The following is a 12,920-nucleotide window of genomic DNA, read 5'->3' on the forward strand; positions in this document are numbered from 1 at the left end:
GACTACAATTACTCCATCAATTGCACGTGGAAGAGGGAAAAACAAATAATATTGGACGGATGAGGAGGTAGAAGTGTTGGTTGATGCTCTTATAGAACTGGCTTCCGATCCTTTATGGAGGGTAGATACTGGTTTTAAAAATGGTTATATGGTTCAAATACACAAAATGGTATTGGGTAAGATTCCAAGTTTCAATAAAGCAGTTATTCCTCATATTAAATCCAAGATCAAATATCTTAAAACCAAGTACAATCCCCTCTATGAGATGTGTATGCAAAGTGGGTGTCAGTGGGATGACATGGAGCACAAGATTAACTGTGAAAAATAATGTTTTGATGAATGGTGTCTGGTAAGAGCTTTGTATGCATCAATCATTTTTTTAAGATAGTACTGTAGCGATTATTTCTCTTAATAGCAATACATTTTCTAAAACATTATTTTTTATTTTGTACCTCTATTTGTATTCTTTTGTGTAGACTCACTCCAATGTTGTTGGACAGCGGAATTTTAAATTTTCATATTTGTGCAAACTGAACATTGTGTGGGGAAAGGACAGAGCCATGAGACTTGGTGCTGAAGATGTGGTTGGCGCAAGCATGGATGTTAATTGGCAAAAGAATTTGAATGTGAGTTCTTCCTCGGACAATGAAGATGAACTTGTTTTGGACATCCTATCACAAGGCTAACCTTCGAGTTCGTCATGTAACAATGGATCGAAAAAGAGAAAATAACTTTCACTAAGAAGGGAAAGTTTTTACAAGAAAATGAAAGCATCAACACCCCAACAAACCATTGACTCGAGATTGGACAACTTTACTAATAAGTTTGAGGTCATTTGCGATCAAATGACAATACAATATGCTACTATTACAAATGCTTTGATTGCAGAATCCAAGCCAGAATCCTTAGGTGGTGAAAAAATGCAAGAGGTTATTGTTGAACTACTTAAAATTGGCATATCTCCAATGGATGTTGGTAGAGCTGCTGAAATTTGTTACAATGACCCTGCCAAAGTTCAAGTTATATTTGCATTGCCAAGCCATTTGCGGCGATCCTATGTGCTTGGATTTATCTATCCATCTTCTATTCCATGAAACATGTGTGGATTCATGTTTTTTTTGTTGATGTTAAATAACTAGGTTATTTTGAATTGCATTCGGTATTTTTGAAGTTGTAATATTGTAATTAGGCACATGCAATATTGTGTTAACCTAGTTATGTTGTAAGTCAGTAAAAATATTTTGTAATATTGAGGCATCAGCTAGACAAAAGCTTGTATCAATGCTACAACTTTAGCACTTGCTGATTCAGATACTATTTTATTTTGATGAAGTTATTGTTGGTGTATGTTGTGTGTGGAATTTGTTGTTTATTGGCTTTCGGATAGTGCAGGAAAAAGAATGAGGGAGCTTTGCTGAGCTGGTAATGGAATTCATTGATTGGTGTGGCTTTGAATAAGTTTGTTTTGTAGTGCTTGATTTTTATCTGGTGTTGGTGAATATGGCCTCTGGTGTATGGATTTCTTGTGTATGAGATGTGGTATGCTGTGTTTTGTGTGCAAGTTGGTGTTTTTAAGTTTACAGGTTGATGTTTGGAGATTTCTTTAGGGAAGTGGCTATGACGATGCAGGTTTTTGGGTTCTCAAAAGCTCTCTATTGTCATTGGATTTGCTGATATTTGGATATTTTGTATGTGGAATTTGGTGTTGTTGGCTTTTGGCTTTTGGATGGTGTATCTCATTTATTTTTCTTATACTGCAACGGTGAAGAAATGAAGCTATTATTTGGTGGTTTGCTGTGTTAGTTTCTGTGGAATTTCTAGAAGTTGTGGATGTGTTTAATCTTAGGAAATATTTATTTCATCTAATGAACAATTTGTATTAGCATTTCATGTTGAAAAGTAAATAAAATATAGGTAACATATATATTGATATCGATTCCTTCATTAGCAAATCAAACACCATCTATGACAATGGTAATGATTCCCTAATATTAACCAAACAACACACTTCTATCAATCATATCCATTCCTATTATCCACTTTAATCAATCCCAATGTCATTCCCATTCCATGGTTCTAACCAAGCAGATAGTAAATTTTTTTTCTCTCTTCATATTGAAACAGTTTGTTATTATTTTTAATGAAATACTGTTTCGATTTGAAAGAGTTTTTTTTAAAAAAAATTATAAAACACTTAATTATTTCACGAACGAGATTGATTAAAAATAAAAAGAAATTAATCGAAACAAATAATTTCAATTGATTAAAAATAATTTTAATCAATTGATAATTAATGTAGTCACGAATTTAAGACTATTAATCGATTGAATTTTAATCATTTCTATTCAAAATTTTAGACTTAGTAATCGATTGCTCGATCAAAACAATCGATTGAATCATCATAATTTTACCTAAAATTAGATTAAATAATGACGATTTTCATCGTTCTTCGCATAAACACGAGAAACTCGAAAAAAATTATAATAAGCCTATCCTAATTTTTTTCTCTTGTATGATTTTTGACCATCAACAATGTTATGATATTAGAAAAACTTGATCTAGCCACCATGTGTGCTTCTCGATTTACCCTAGTGGATGGTGAAAAATTCCGTTGGGCCAGGCCGGTCACCTCAAGGATAGTCAATGAGGCTGACTGGGATTATCAATTTTTTTTAGAAAAACTTGATCTAACCTACAAACAATAAATTGATAAAAAATGTAAACTTTATTGTCAATAAAAACGACGAAACATAATTTGTGGCTCTGATACCAATTAATAGAGTTAATTGTTTTCCCTAACCTTATGATTTCTAAGAACAAATAAGAAATCCAAAGAGATAAACAACAAACTTAATCAAGATCTAGTTACGTCATAAATAAGACATAGTATAAGAAAGCACAATATAAAAATATGACAGGGAATCTAATTGAAGAGACATTGTCATTATCTTTAGCGTCATCCATAAATAATCCTTGAGGAGGAAGAAGAAGAAGCGGAAGCAAAATAAAGAGGTTTTCTAAAGGGCTTAGGGGATGATGACGCTGTAAAACTTCTTGTTGATGGGGAATAAGAAATTAGATTAAGATGATTCCCAAAACTTTTGGGGACGACCTTATATAAGAGTCAATCTGTTATTAGCCCATAGATGATAACAGATCAGATTAAAGGGTTTTACATATTTAACTCACATCTAATAACCTAAATCCACTAAACATAAGTTAGATCATTTTAAAGAGTTTGGATCGTATTTATATGTGTAACTTACAAATAAGTCCACCTAATATAGATACTTATATCCAATAGTAACCTCTCTGAAGCTAGAAAATTTGTATAAAACTATTACATGCTTATTTAACTCTTTAGCTAAATCTTAAGACAAAGTTAAATTGCTTAAGAAAGAATTTAGGATCATCAAGGAGGAAAGCATTTTATCCTTCCATTAGAAAGGTTAAGAGGAAGATTCTACCCAAGTTGAAAAACTTAGGAAGAAAATGTAATGTTTAAATTGTAAGTGGATGAGTTGAAAAAATAATTCGGAATAATTTGTATTGGATTCCAAATATCTAAATATAATATTTAAAGTCAATGTGGCATATTATAAGGCAAATATAGAGTCTAGAAAACTTCAAAAGGAAGTAACTTATATTTCTTTGGTTGATAGAAAGTCATCTCTTATATGTAGGAATGCAATAAAGGGTATTAATAAGGGTAGGGTTTTCAAGGCTTGGGTACTTAAAAAAGCTTACAACACTTTAGTACACATTGTCATAGTAACATTTTCATTAGATAAAATTTCATGAGTTGATATAGTTGGTACTTATTTAAGTTTTTGTTTCGATAAATCTTAGAGTTAATTTTCAGTGCATGCAAAATATCTTATTAAGTATCTGACCTTTTAATACAAAGGATCGTTACGCTAAGATAAAATGGCCATGTGATTTATTTGTTTGTATCTTTTCATGCGAGCAATGATACTGGATCGATTGGGATGAACAATATCATCTTTTGCTTTAACATTTTATTGGATAAAAGCAATTGACTTTATCACATCGCATCACATACTCATCAACCAAAACAGAGCTAGTTGGATCAACTTCAAAAATTTTTTTAACAAAATTATCAATGTTACTTCACTAGACCCAAAAGTAACACGATGCATCCCTCCAAGCCATAGCGAACGGTAAAGCGTTCACGTAGTTTCTCAAGTATTTACGATTTGAATCCCAATTATAGACATATGGTAAGATATTTTTCTCTAGTGGGATGAAAAACTAGGATGTATCTGATGCTGGAGGAGCTACTGAACGAGGAGTCGCTTACACTTTTGGATTTATCTGATGTCTATTTTCTAAGACTGATCTATTCATCTCTAGGACTAGTTGAATTGAAAACTTATATACCTGGATTATAAAATAATACAGAGAAACATGACACATATTTGAAATACAACTCTGTTAATAGTTCATTAGTTGAATCACAATGGTAACGATTATAAAGTGAAATGATAACCCCTATGGGTTGACATAGTTGGTAACTACATGAATGATTACTTCAATGAATATTATGATCAATTTTCAATGGATGTAAAATATCACATTGGACGTCTGAGCTCTCCCGTGTAAAGAGTCAGTGTTAGAGTAAAATATTCTCGTAACTTATTTGCTTGTATATAACTAGGAGGTAAGTGATATTGGACCGTCTGATATAAGTGTTATCATTTTTGCTTAATAAAATGAAATGATAAGAATTTGAAAATATTAGGGGTGTTTTGAAGTTTCTGAAACTTCCGGAAGCAATCTTTCAGAGTCAATTTCAAAAAGAAGATAACGTATTGGGTTAAAACAAAATTTTCCAAAAAACCAAAAAGGAAGAAATAGAGGCAGGAAGGTATCGGAAAATAACGAAAGAAACCTCCTGGTTCGCCCCATTGTGAATTAGCCCCGTCGTGCAGGCACCGGAGAGCCTGGAGAGAGAAGCGGCAGAAGGAGATGGACGGCTCCGGCAGTTGGGAGTCTCTTCTCGTCGAGTGGACTCCGGAAGAGGTTCTTCATCCTTCTTCCCTCCTCTCTATTCTTTCATGCTCGTGCCCTAATTCACGGACTCATCCAATTTCCACGGCGTGTTCTTGCTGTCGCAGTTGCGCCAGTCTGAGTCGCATTCGCATGGCATGACTGAGTTCCTATTGGAGTCTGAGGATGTTCTCGTGCAGGTAGGCGACTTCCGTATCTATCGATTGTTCTGTTTACCGCATTTGTCGTCTTCAGTCTAGCAGATATCTTTGGCTCTTTATAATTTTTACCTTTCGTTGTGTGTATTGATCGACCATTCTTTATGCCCTATATCTTTGTCCCATTCTTTGTGATTACGACAATATCTCTGGTGTACTGTTATTGGTCGCGAAGAATTATCTTTTGAAGGGCCAAAGCTTTATAAGTTAGGCTCATCTTTGAGCATATCAGGGACCAAACCGTATGAAAGTTTTTTTGGTATGATAGGCAAAATATATAATCAGCCGCTAAAATTCCTACTAGTCTGATGCAAATAATTTATCACTTTTTAAAAATAATTATGAGGAATTTCAAAAGAGAGCGTGCTGATATTGAATATCATTGGGGAAGCTTGGGCAGCGTGTGATTAAGCTTTTATGATCGTATATAATGGAGTTAAGTGTTGTTTTCTCAAGGAAATCTATTTTAAGGCATAAAATATGGGGAAAAACTCTGTAAATGTGGACGATGGAAGTGTTTGATGGTGTATTGCAAAGGGATATGACAGAGAGTATTGTTCACCATTGAAAAATTGTATATTGAGATGGTTAAGTTCTGTTTCTGCCATATAACACCACCTTTGAATAGGTGCTTGACGAATAAGTGTTTGATGGTCCGGCACATTTATCCAACAGTTTGAGACTTCCAATTTGTGTGATGCTATTGTGTGCTTTGCACTCTAAAGAAAAAAAAAGCCAAATTGCACTCAGTTGCTGCCTAGGTGACTAGGTAAGGTTTGAACACCTCAAATTCATTTTAGGTGAGTGATTTTAGTTTGGCACAAGTCAGGTCGCCTCTAGGTGAACTGGCCCTCTGTTGAGCAAGCTAACAAGGAGAAAAATGCAACTGTAAATTTCTATTTTTTATTCTTACATCTCCTCCATTTTTCCTTCTTTTTTACATTAAGTTCACATGATTTTATATTATTGACCACATTGAAGAAAAAAATTCTCTTAGTAAGAATGATGAGCAATGATATAAATGAGAACGAAAACAAAACAAAATGAAGCACAGAAATCAGATACTTTTGCACAAGTGGGTTAATTTTAGCAGTTCTGTGATAAATTTCATTCCATAATGCTACTGTTGATTGGATGATAAAATGAAAAGAAGGGAAAGCTTTTTGGTGAATTAGTGAATCCATTTTGCAAATTGTAACTCCTTGTATATGACGAGGAGTTACTGACTACATATGGGCTTAGACAACATTATTTTTGTTTAGTTACATAATACATATGTGAATTTGATAAGCATTGAATGATACGGTGATGTTGAGCTAGCAAAGTTAGGTAGTTTTAGTTATTAAAGAGTACTTAGACAATCATAATGAAATATTGAACGGAACAATAAGCATCGTTTCACATTGAAATTTAGATAAGTTGACAGGAATTTCAGATGGAAGTCTATTTTGTTCTCTCTACAAGATGGTAGGCATGACTTTCTGATTGTTGGGATGATGTGATGGTTGCTTTCCCTCTCTAAATCATTTTGACAGCTAAGAAGTTAAGTATTTCTTATCTTTTATTGATAATGTTTTGTTACTTTAAAATAGATGGACAATTATATTTTACTTATGACGAGTAATTCTTCAATTGTTTTATTGAGAAGCTTGAGAAATTGGTCCCATTTAAATAATCTTCATGAATAGTTTGCTTGTCCTTGATTGTTTAACAATTCTCGTTACTTCTGGTAGGGACACGGTGTTGTTCTAGTCAATACTGATGTGGCGGGAACACTAGCAGTTACAAACTTCCGCATTCTCTTTGTGGTATGAAGTCTCAACATATTTGACTTCTTAATATAGAAAATTGTGAAAAGAACATTAGATGGCTATTCTAATTTGTTCAAATGGAAAATATAAATTTTATCTTCTTAATCTTCTTAATCTATATAGTTGACAATTGTAGCAATTGTTCATTATTTATTTTTTGATGTTGATTATGTAGTCTTATCATTGCAATGTGAAGTTGACCTTGTAGTATTAGTTATAAAGAAGTAGATATCTATTGAAAACTTTGTTAAGTACCATTTTGCAACCCTTCATCAATTTTCATGCCAACTTTTTAATTCTAATACTAGGGTGAGTGGATATTGAATATGCAAAACTCCATAATTTACAATGGATTGAGGCAACAATACTTCATGTTCTCTATATTAGGTCACTATAAACCTATTCACTAGACAAGAATAGGTTTGCAAGGGAATACATTATTGGGTTGAAAATAGAATAATAGATGAATAACTTTTGTAGAGAGTTGATGTGGTACGAGACAATGATTGAAATCTTGAGTTGTACCGCCTGGCATGATTGAGATTTGGCATTCTCTCATGGGAGTGATACGTAAAATTGGTTGACACAGGCAAAGCGTACCTATTCTGCATGTGCTGGCACATTGCATGCGCTAATATGTGATGAGGTTCATTTAGTTCTGGTTGGTATTGGCTGATATTTGAGGAAATTGCCTTAGCTGTGCATTTGTGAAATTGGATCCAATTGTTGATCAAGGGACGGGGAAGAAAGGGTTAAAAAGAGAGAGTAGACAAGAAGAGAAGCCAACAAGCTTACTGGAATGAAGTAGGTTCTGACAACATCAAGGAAGTGATATCAGAGAAGTAGAGGAAGCAATGTTGAGGTAATATGCTTTTATTGGTTGGCGCAAGAGGAGGAGGAATGATGCCACATGCTCACACTCCGTCAGGAGGTAGGTGAGTGACATTTCTTACCTCATTTGTTTACCTCGTTGGATTTGGGAGGAAGATCTTGGTCTCAGAAACTTTGGGTCTTTAAGAGATCCTGAGATACATAATCAATTAAATCATTTATCTATAATGAATTAGTTATAATTTGATTTAGTTAATTTAATTGATGTAATCTATTAATTGATTTAATTGGTATAACCAGTTAATTGATTTAATTGATAAATCAATTGATTAATTATAACTTGAATAACTATTTTAATGTTTATGATTTGGTTAATTGATTTTATTTGAATTGTTAAAATGGATTAGTGTATAGCTTTAACTTTAATTATACTTTTGTTTCATCAAAGCTTATATAATAGTTAATCAAAATGTGTAAACTAGATAAGTTGATGTGAAATTAAATTAATTAATAGTTAGCCCCCGAGCTTTGGCTGAGTTGGTCACCACATGGTAGAGTTGCCAAATCAAGCAAGGGTGGATTCCTGGTGAAGTCGGGAGAAATACCCTCTCATGTGGTGGCTTGCTCAGTTTCTGATTTACCTCTCTACAAATGGTTTCGGGGAGGCCATGTTTGGGGCAACCATGTGGGGGTGCCCGGGGTCAGCATATGACCTTTTGCCAACTGAAATACTGAATTGTTCGGCTCAAAGTTCGAAATTCTAGCACAACTCCCAAACCTTGTTATAGGTGCAAAGTTTATTTGTTTAGGGAAAAATATACGGAATCAACAATGTTAAATGTACGGAAAATAAAAGATTAAGATCAATATGGTTCTTTTCAATGATCAATAAATTAAAGAAAGATGGCAAAAAAAAACTTATTACGAACTACTCAACTAACATTCTATTGAAAAATTACTTTAGAATTAAGTGTTTTTGATCAATGAGGTAAATGAAGCTTAAAACAACAAAGAAAGGTAAACGGTTTTATGTTTGAATGGTTTTCTTGTAGATGCAGAAAAAGTTTATGATATCCATGTGTAATTTGATTAACTTAGTTATCCAACAAAAATTTTGATAATTGGGAAGATACCTGATGATTTGAAAAACTCTTTACTAATAATTCATAAAAATAAAAGGGAGTACCAAGTTGCCTAATTATAAAGGAATACGTTAATAAGTGACTATATAAGAGTTCCTAAAAGAGCATTTGAGAAATGAAAAGAGAAGTGAAACAACAGTTTTCAAAAGTCAATTTGGTCTAATCCTGAAGAGATCAATTATAAATATTCACTTATTTAACAATTAACTAATGGAGACATAAAAAAGGAGAATAATATACACATGATTTTATTGACTTAAAAAAGTTTTTTTAAAAAAAATCTTTGGTATGTCAGTGATAGATCTTTTAAAAAAGAAGTATCTAGTGTTTTTTTGTTGATGTCAATCATAATATTTTCTAGTTAGAACCTTAGATTTAAATATCGAGCCGTTTTGCTCATTACATGTGAAACATCTTGTTTTGCCCATGAACCGACATCGACACAACACGAGATGCATCACGCGGATCAGACGGCGTGTACAAACCGTTGCGTGATCCCGACGATGCATCCGGATGCGTCCCGCGGGCCCGTCGACATGTACAGACACGTTGCGAGGTCCCGACAACGCATCCGGATGTGTCCCCACGCGCTGCGTGTGCCCACGATCGTCGTGGAACAACCGAACAAAGGTTGGAGGGGGTGATTTTTAACTTAGGATTTAATAAATAACTTAGGTTAATAATTTTAATCAACTTTTAGTTATGATTGAGATAATTTAAATAGATTTAATGAAAGCCTAATAAAATTATCCCATTAATATATATATATATATATATATATATATATTATTTTTTGTTAATATATTTTATATTTAAAAAATACTAAAATTATATCAGCATGACACGATACGTTACTGAAAATGTAAAATTTTGGTTCGGGACTGAAATCTCGGTATGGCTCGAGATTTTAAATCAACTATTAAAAGCATACTCAATATTTTTTTTATTATTTTAAGCTTACATCAAGGATTTACTGTATATAGATATTAGATGAATTTACAAATCTTGTTGAAGATTGACTTCAATAGTGTATATTGTTCGTACATGATTATGGTGACTGATAAGAATTTAATTAGAACAAATTTTCGTAAGATGTTTGCATTTTGTCTGTGTTTACTATTCACTTCCAAGATGAGTATCATTTGGGAGAGAATGAAACCTTACTTAAACGGCTCATAACAACCACAAAGTGGCAATATGAGACTAAGGAATCTTAAACGAACTGCTACCTAGTAAGGTCGAAGAGAGCTGCAAACATATACTGTTAAGACCCAAGAAATAAAAATCTGACTCTGTAACATGTTAGGCAAAGTGCCAACCTACATGGTGGGGGATATTTGTAAACTAGTGGCGCAAGACTAAGTAAAAATGAAGCTCAAATCTGACCTTATAAAATTCAAAATTATTTTTCAAGTTTTTTTTAAATTTCTGTTTTGTTAATGTTTTTAACCAATAAAATTTTGAAATTTTAAGTTTCCCTCCCTCCAAGGAACTGGTTGGAAGGAAAACTCACTTCTTTCATTCCCTCCTAGGAAATCATAATGAGGACTATTCCATGACTCCATTCCAACGCCTTTTCTCTCAACCTTCTTTTCTCAGAGGTTTCATTGCCTCATGGAAACAAGGCCTAAGCATTCAATTCACAATATCCATGGTGTAAATGCAGTGAGAAATTAGATTGGAGGTAAATTTGCCATAGAGTTGACATACACTGACAGTATTAACATTTCCTTTTCCTATTTTGTTTTATCCTCAATTTGGTTGGGATATTTTTTGAAGTTTAATTGGAAATGGAATCTTATCAGCTTAGATTCACTCAGGATTTATTTATAGATCTAGCAAGATAATGAATCTGAATGAGGATCAGTTGAATCATATCTGGCCAGATTAACATAAGACAGCTGAATTTGGTAAGCCAGTGAATCTAAATGAGGATCAGTTTATCAATTATTTTTATTTTGATTTGAGTTAATCTATGATTTTATACTTGTTAAGTCAATTCCGTTGGGATTATAATCCTACTTGAATTATTTGTTATGAACCATAAATAGTCCTGAAGTGGAAATTCATCTTAGAATTATCTGTATGGATTTGATGAGAGATGAAATGCTTTAGGTTCTTGTAATCATACATTTCACTGAAAGAAAAGACCATGTTGTAATCTTGGTAGAATTTTGAAGACTATGAAGTGTGCACCGGGATGATACCTTCAGTACCTGCCATAGTTTTTTGGTTAAGTATCACATTCCATAATGTTGATGAGCATGAGGAGAAATCAAGGAGGGAAGGAGAAAAAGAAGCGAGGGAGGAACATTACATATCGACCTCCAGTAGAAACCATCACAAAAGAGCTGAGATCGTGAGACCACATAACTGCTTTCATGGAATGCTAGTTTGCAGAAGATGAACATCAACATGAATCCTCATAGAAGAGACGAGATCTGAGTCATGAAAGACCTAGGGAAGCCTCACATGGAAGATGTGCTTGAGGAATGCTTGCTAAAGAATGCATGCTTGGGGAGGCTTTATCTATGAAAATTGCTTGAGAAGTCAATATCAAGTTGGTTGACTATTCCATATGCTGGCTGGCATGGACATAATTGATAGAATTGCTCCAGTGCAACCTTAGTTCACGAAAAGTAGAAAGCCTCTGAGAAAAGGTGAGATCACTAGCTGCGAAAGACCTACGAAATCCTCTTGCAGAACAAGACTTGCTTGAGGAAGTTTTCATAGAGGAAGATTGCTTGCGAAGCCAATTTTCAGCGTATCAAGTGTTTTGTATGCTGAGCGACAATCAAAATGGTGTAAAACAGTACATTACATCTGTGCTGATTGACATAAAATGAGAGTTAATACCGTATATGATAGATGAAACATTGTAAAAAGCGAGGGGAGAGGAAGAGGTGAATCAACAATTAGAGCATACCAACTACAAAAATAGTTGATGCCAAAGTTGGAAAAATTGGGAAACATCATACAAAATTAGTTGATGTAAGATATCCGTATCTCGTGCCTATGCCTCTTTCAATTATAGTGTGGTCAGTCCAATTCCAATAGTTAACCAAGATATATTTAGGGCCATGTGGCGATACCAATTATATTACTAGATAGTCTTTCAAATATTTAATCTCATAGAGGTTACAAGAACCAACGCTCATCCAATGTATGATACTCATTTTGGTATTGATATAATTATTAGTTGAGATGCATGTTATAATATATTTGGAGGTAAACAAGCTAAATTAAAGAGGATTATAGTATTAAAACCCATTTACATTGATCTCATGCTTTCAGGTGTGTTGAGTGTAACATGCCAACTGATGATTGAAAACTCTGGCACAATACTTTCAACTTTTGGATAGAACATGTATTACCCCAGTCTTAAAAAAATTGTAATGTTGAAAATTCCAAATACCAGAAGATAATTTAATTAGTTTATCACTATATTACTTTTATTTCCATAATCTATTAAATAACTACCAGGCCCGAAATAATGTTAGATAGTTTAGTGAAATAAAACAAGGAGGTTTATTTCTTTAAATAAGCTTACAAGTGATTAGTTTTGTCCTGTTTAGGCAATCAGGGTTGCATAGTTTCTATCTGAAACAACTATCATTGTCACTGAAGATTAGGAATTATGGATATTTTTATATAAATGTAAATCCAGAGCCATGCGATTCTGGTCTGACAGTTGATATGCGCTTATTTGCTATCATATCTTGTGGATGACACTCTTTTTTGTGCATGATTTGCCCATTTTTTCTTTGGCAGAGTGAGGTGTCACAGCAGGTAATTGAATTAGGTACCATCCCATTGGCAACAATTGAAAAATTCAGTAAATATGTAAGTAAAAAAATCTTCATCATTAATCTTTTACATTTTCTGGTGGATTAGTGTTTGCAGATTTT

The 12,920-nt window shown here is 33.5% G+C and overlaps 1 protein-coding gene across 3 annotated transcripts in view; it reads left to right on the forward strand.

Annotated features, from left to right (window-relative positions):
* Positions 1–4,876: 4,876 nt before the first annotated feature.
* LOC122051101 (phosphatidylinositol-3-phosphatase myotubularin-1-like) overlaps positions 4,877–12,920 on the forward strand; it is a 41,738-nt gene continuing 33,694 nt past the window's right edge. The window contains exons 1-4 of one of the 3 annotated variants that reach the window (XM_042612058.1): positions 4,877–5,043; positions 5,139–5,210; positions 6,962–7,036; positions 12,784–12,855. In XM_042612058.1, coding sequence (XP_042467992.1) covers positions 4,990–5,043; positions 5,139–5,210; positions 6,962–7,036; positions 12,784–12,855 — 273 coding nt within the window. In that variant the 5' untranslated portion in view covers positions 4,877–4,989. The remainder of the gene's footprint in view (positions 5,044–5,138; positions 5,211–6,961; positions 7,037–12,783; positions 12,856–12,920) is intronic. The other 2 variants (XM_042612056.1, XM_042612057.1) reach the window with 2 other exon arrangements.

This window comes from Zingiber officinale, chromosome 3A (assembly GCF_018446385.1).
Source record: "Zingiber officinale cultivar Zhangliang chromosome 3A, Zo_v1.1, whole genome shotgun sequence".
NCBI classification, from domain to species: Eukaryota; Viridiplantae; Streptophyta; class Magnoliopsida; order Zingiberales; family Zingiberaceae; genus Zingiber; species Zingiber officinale.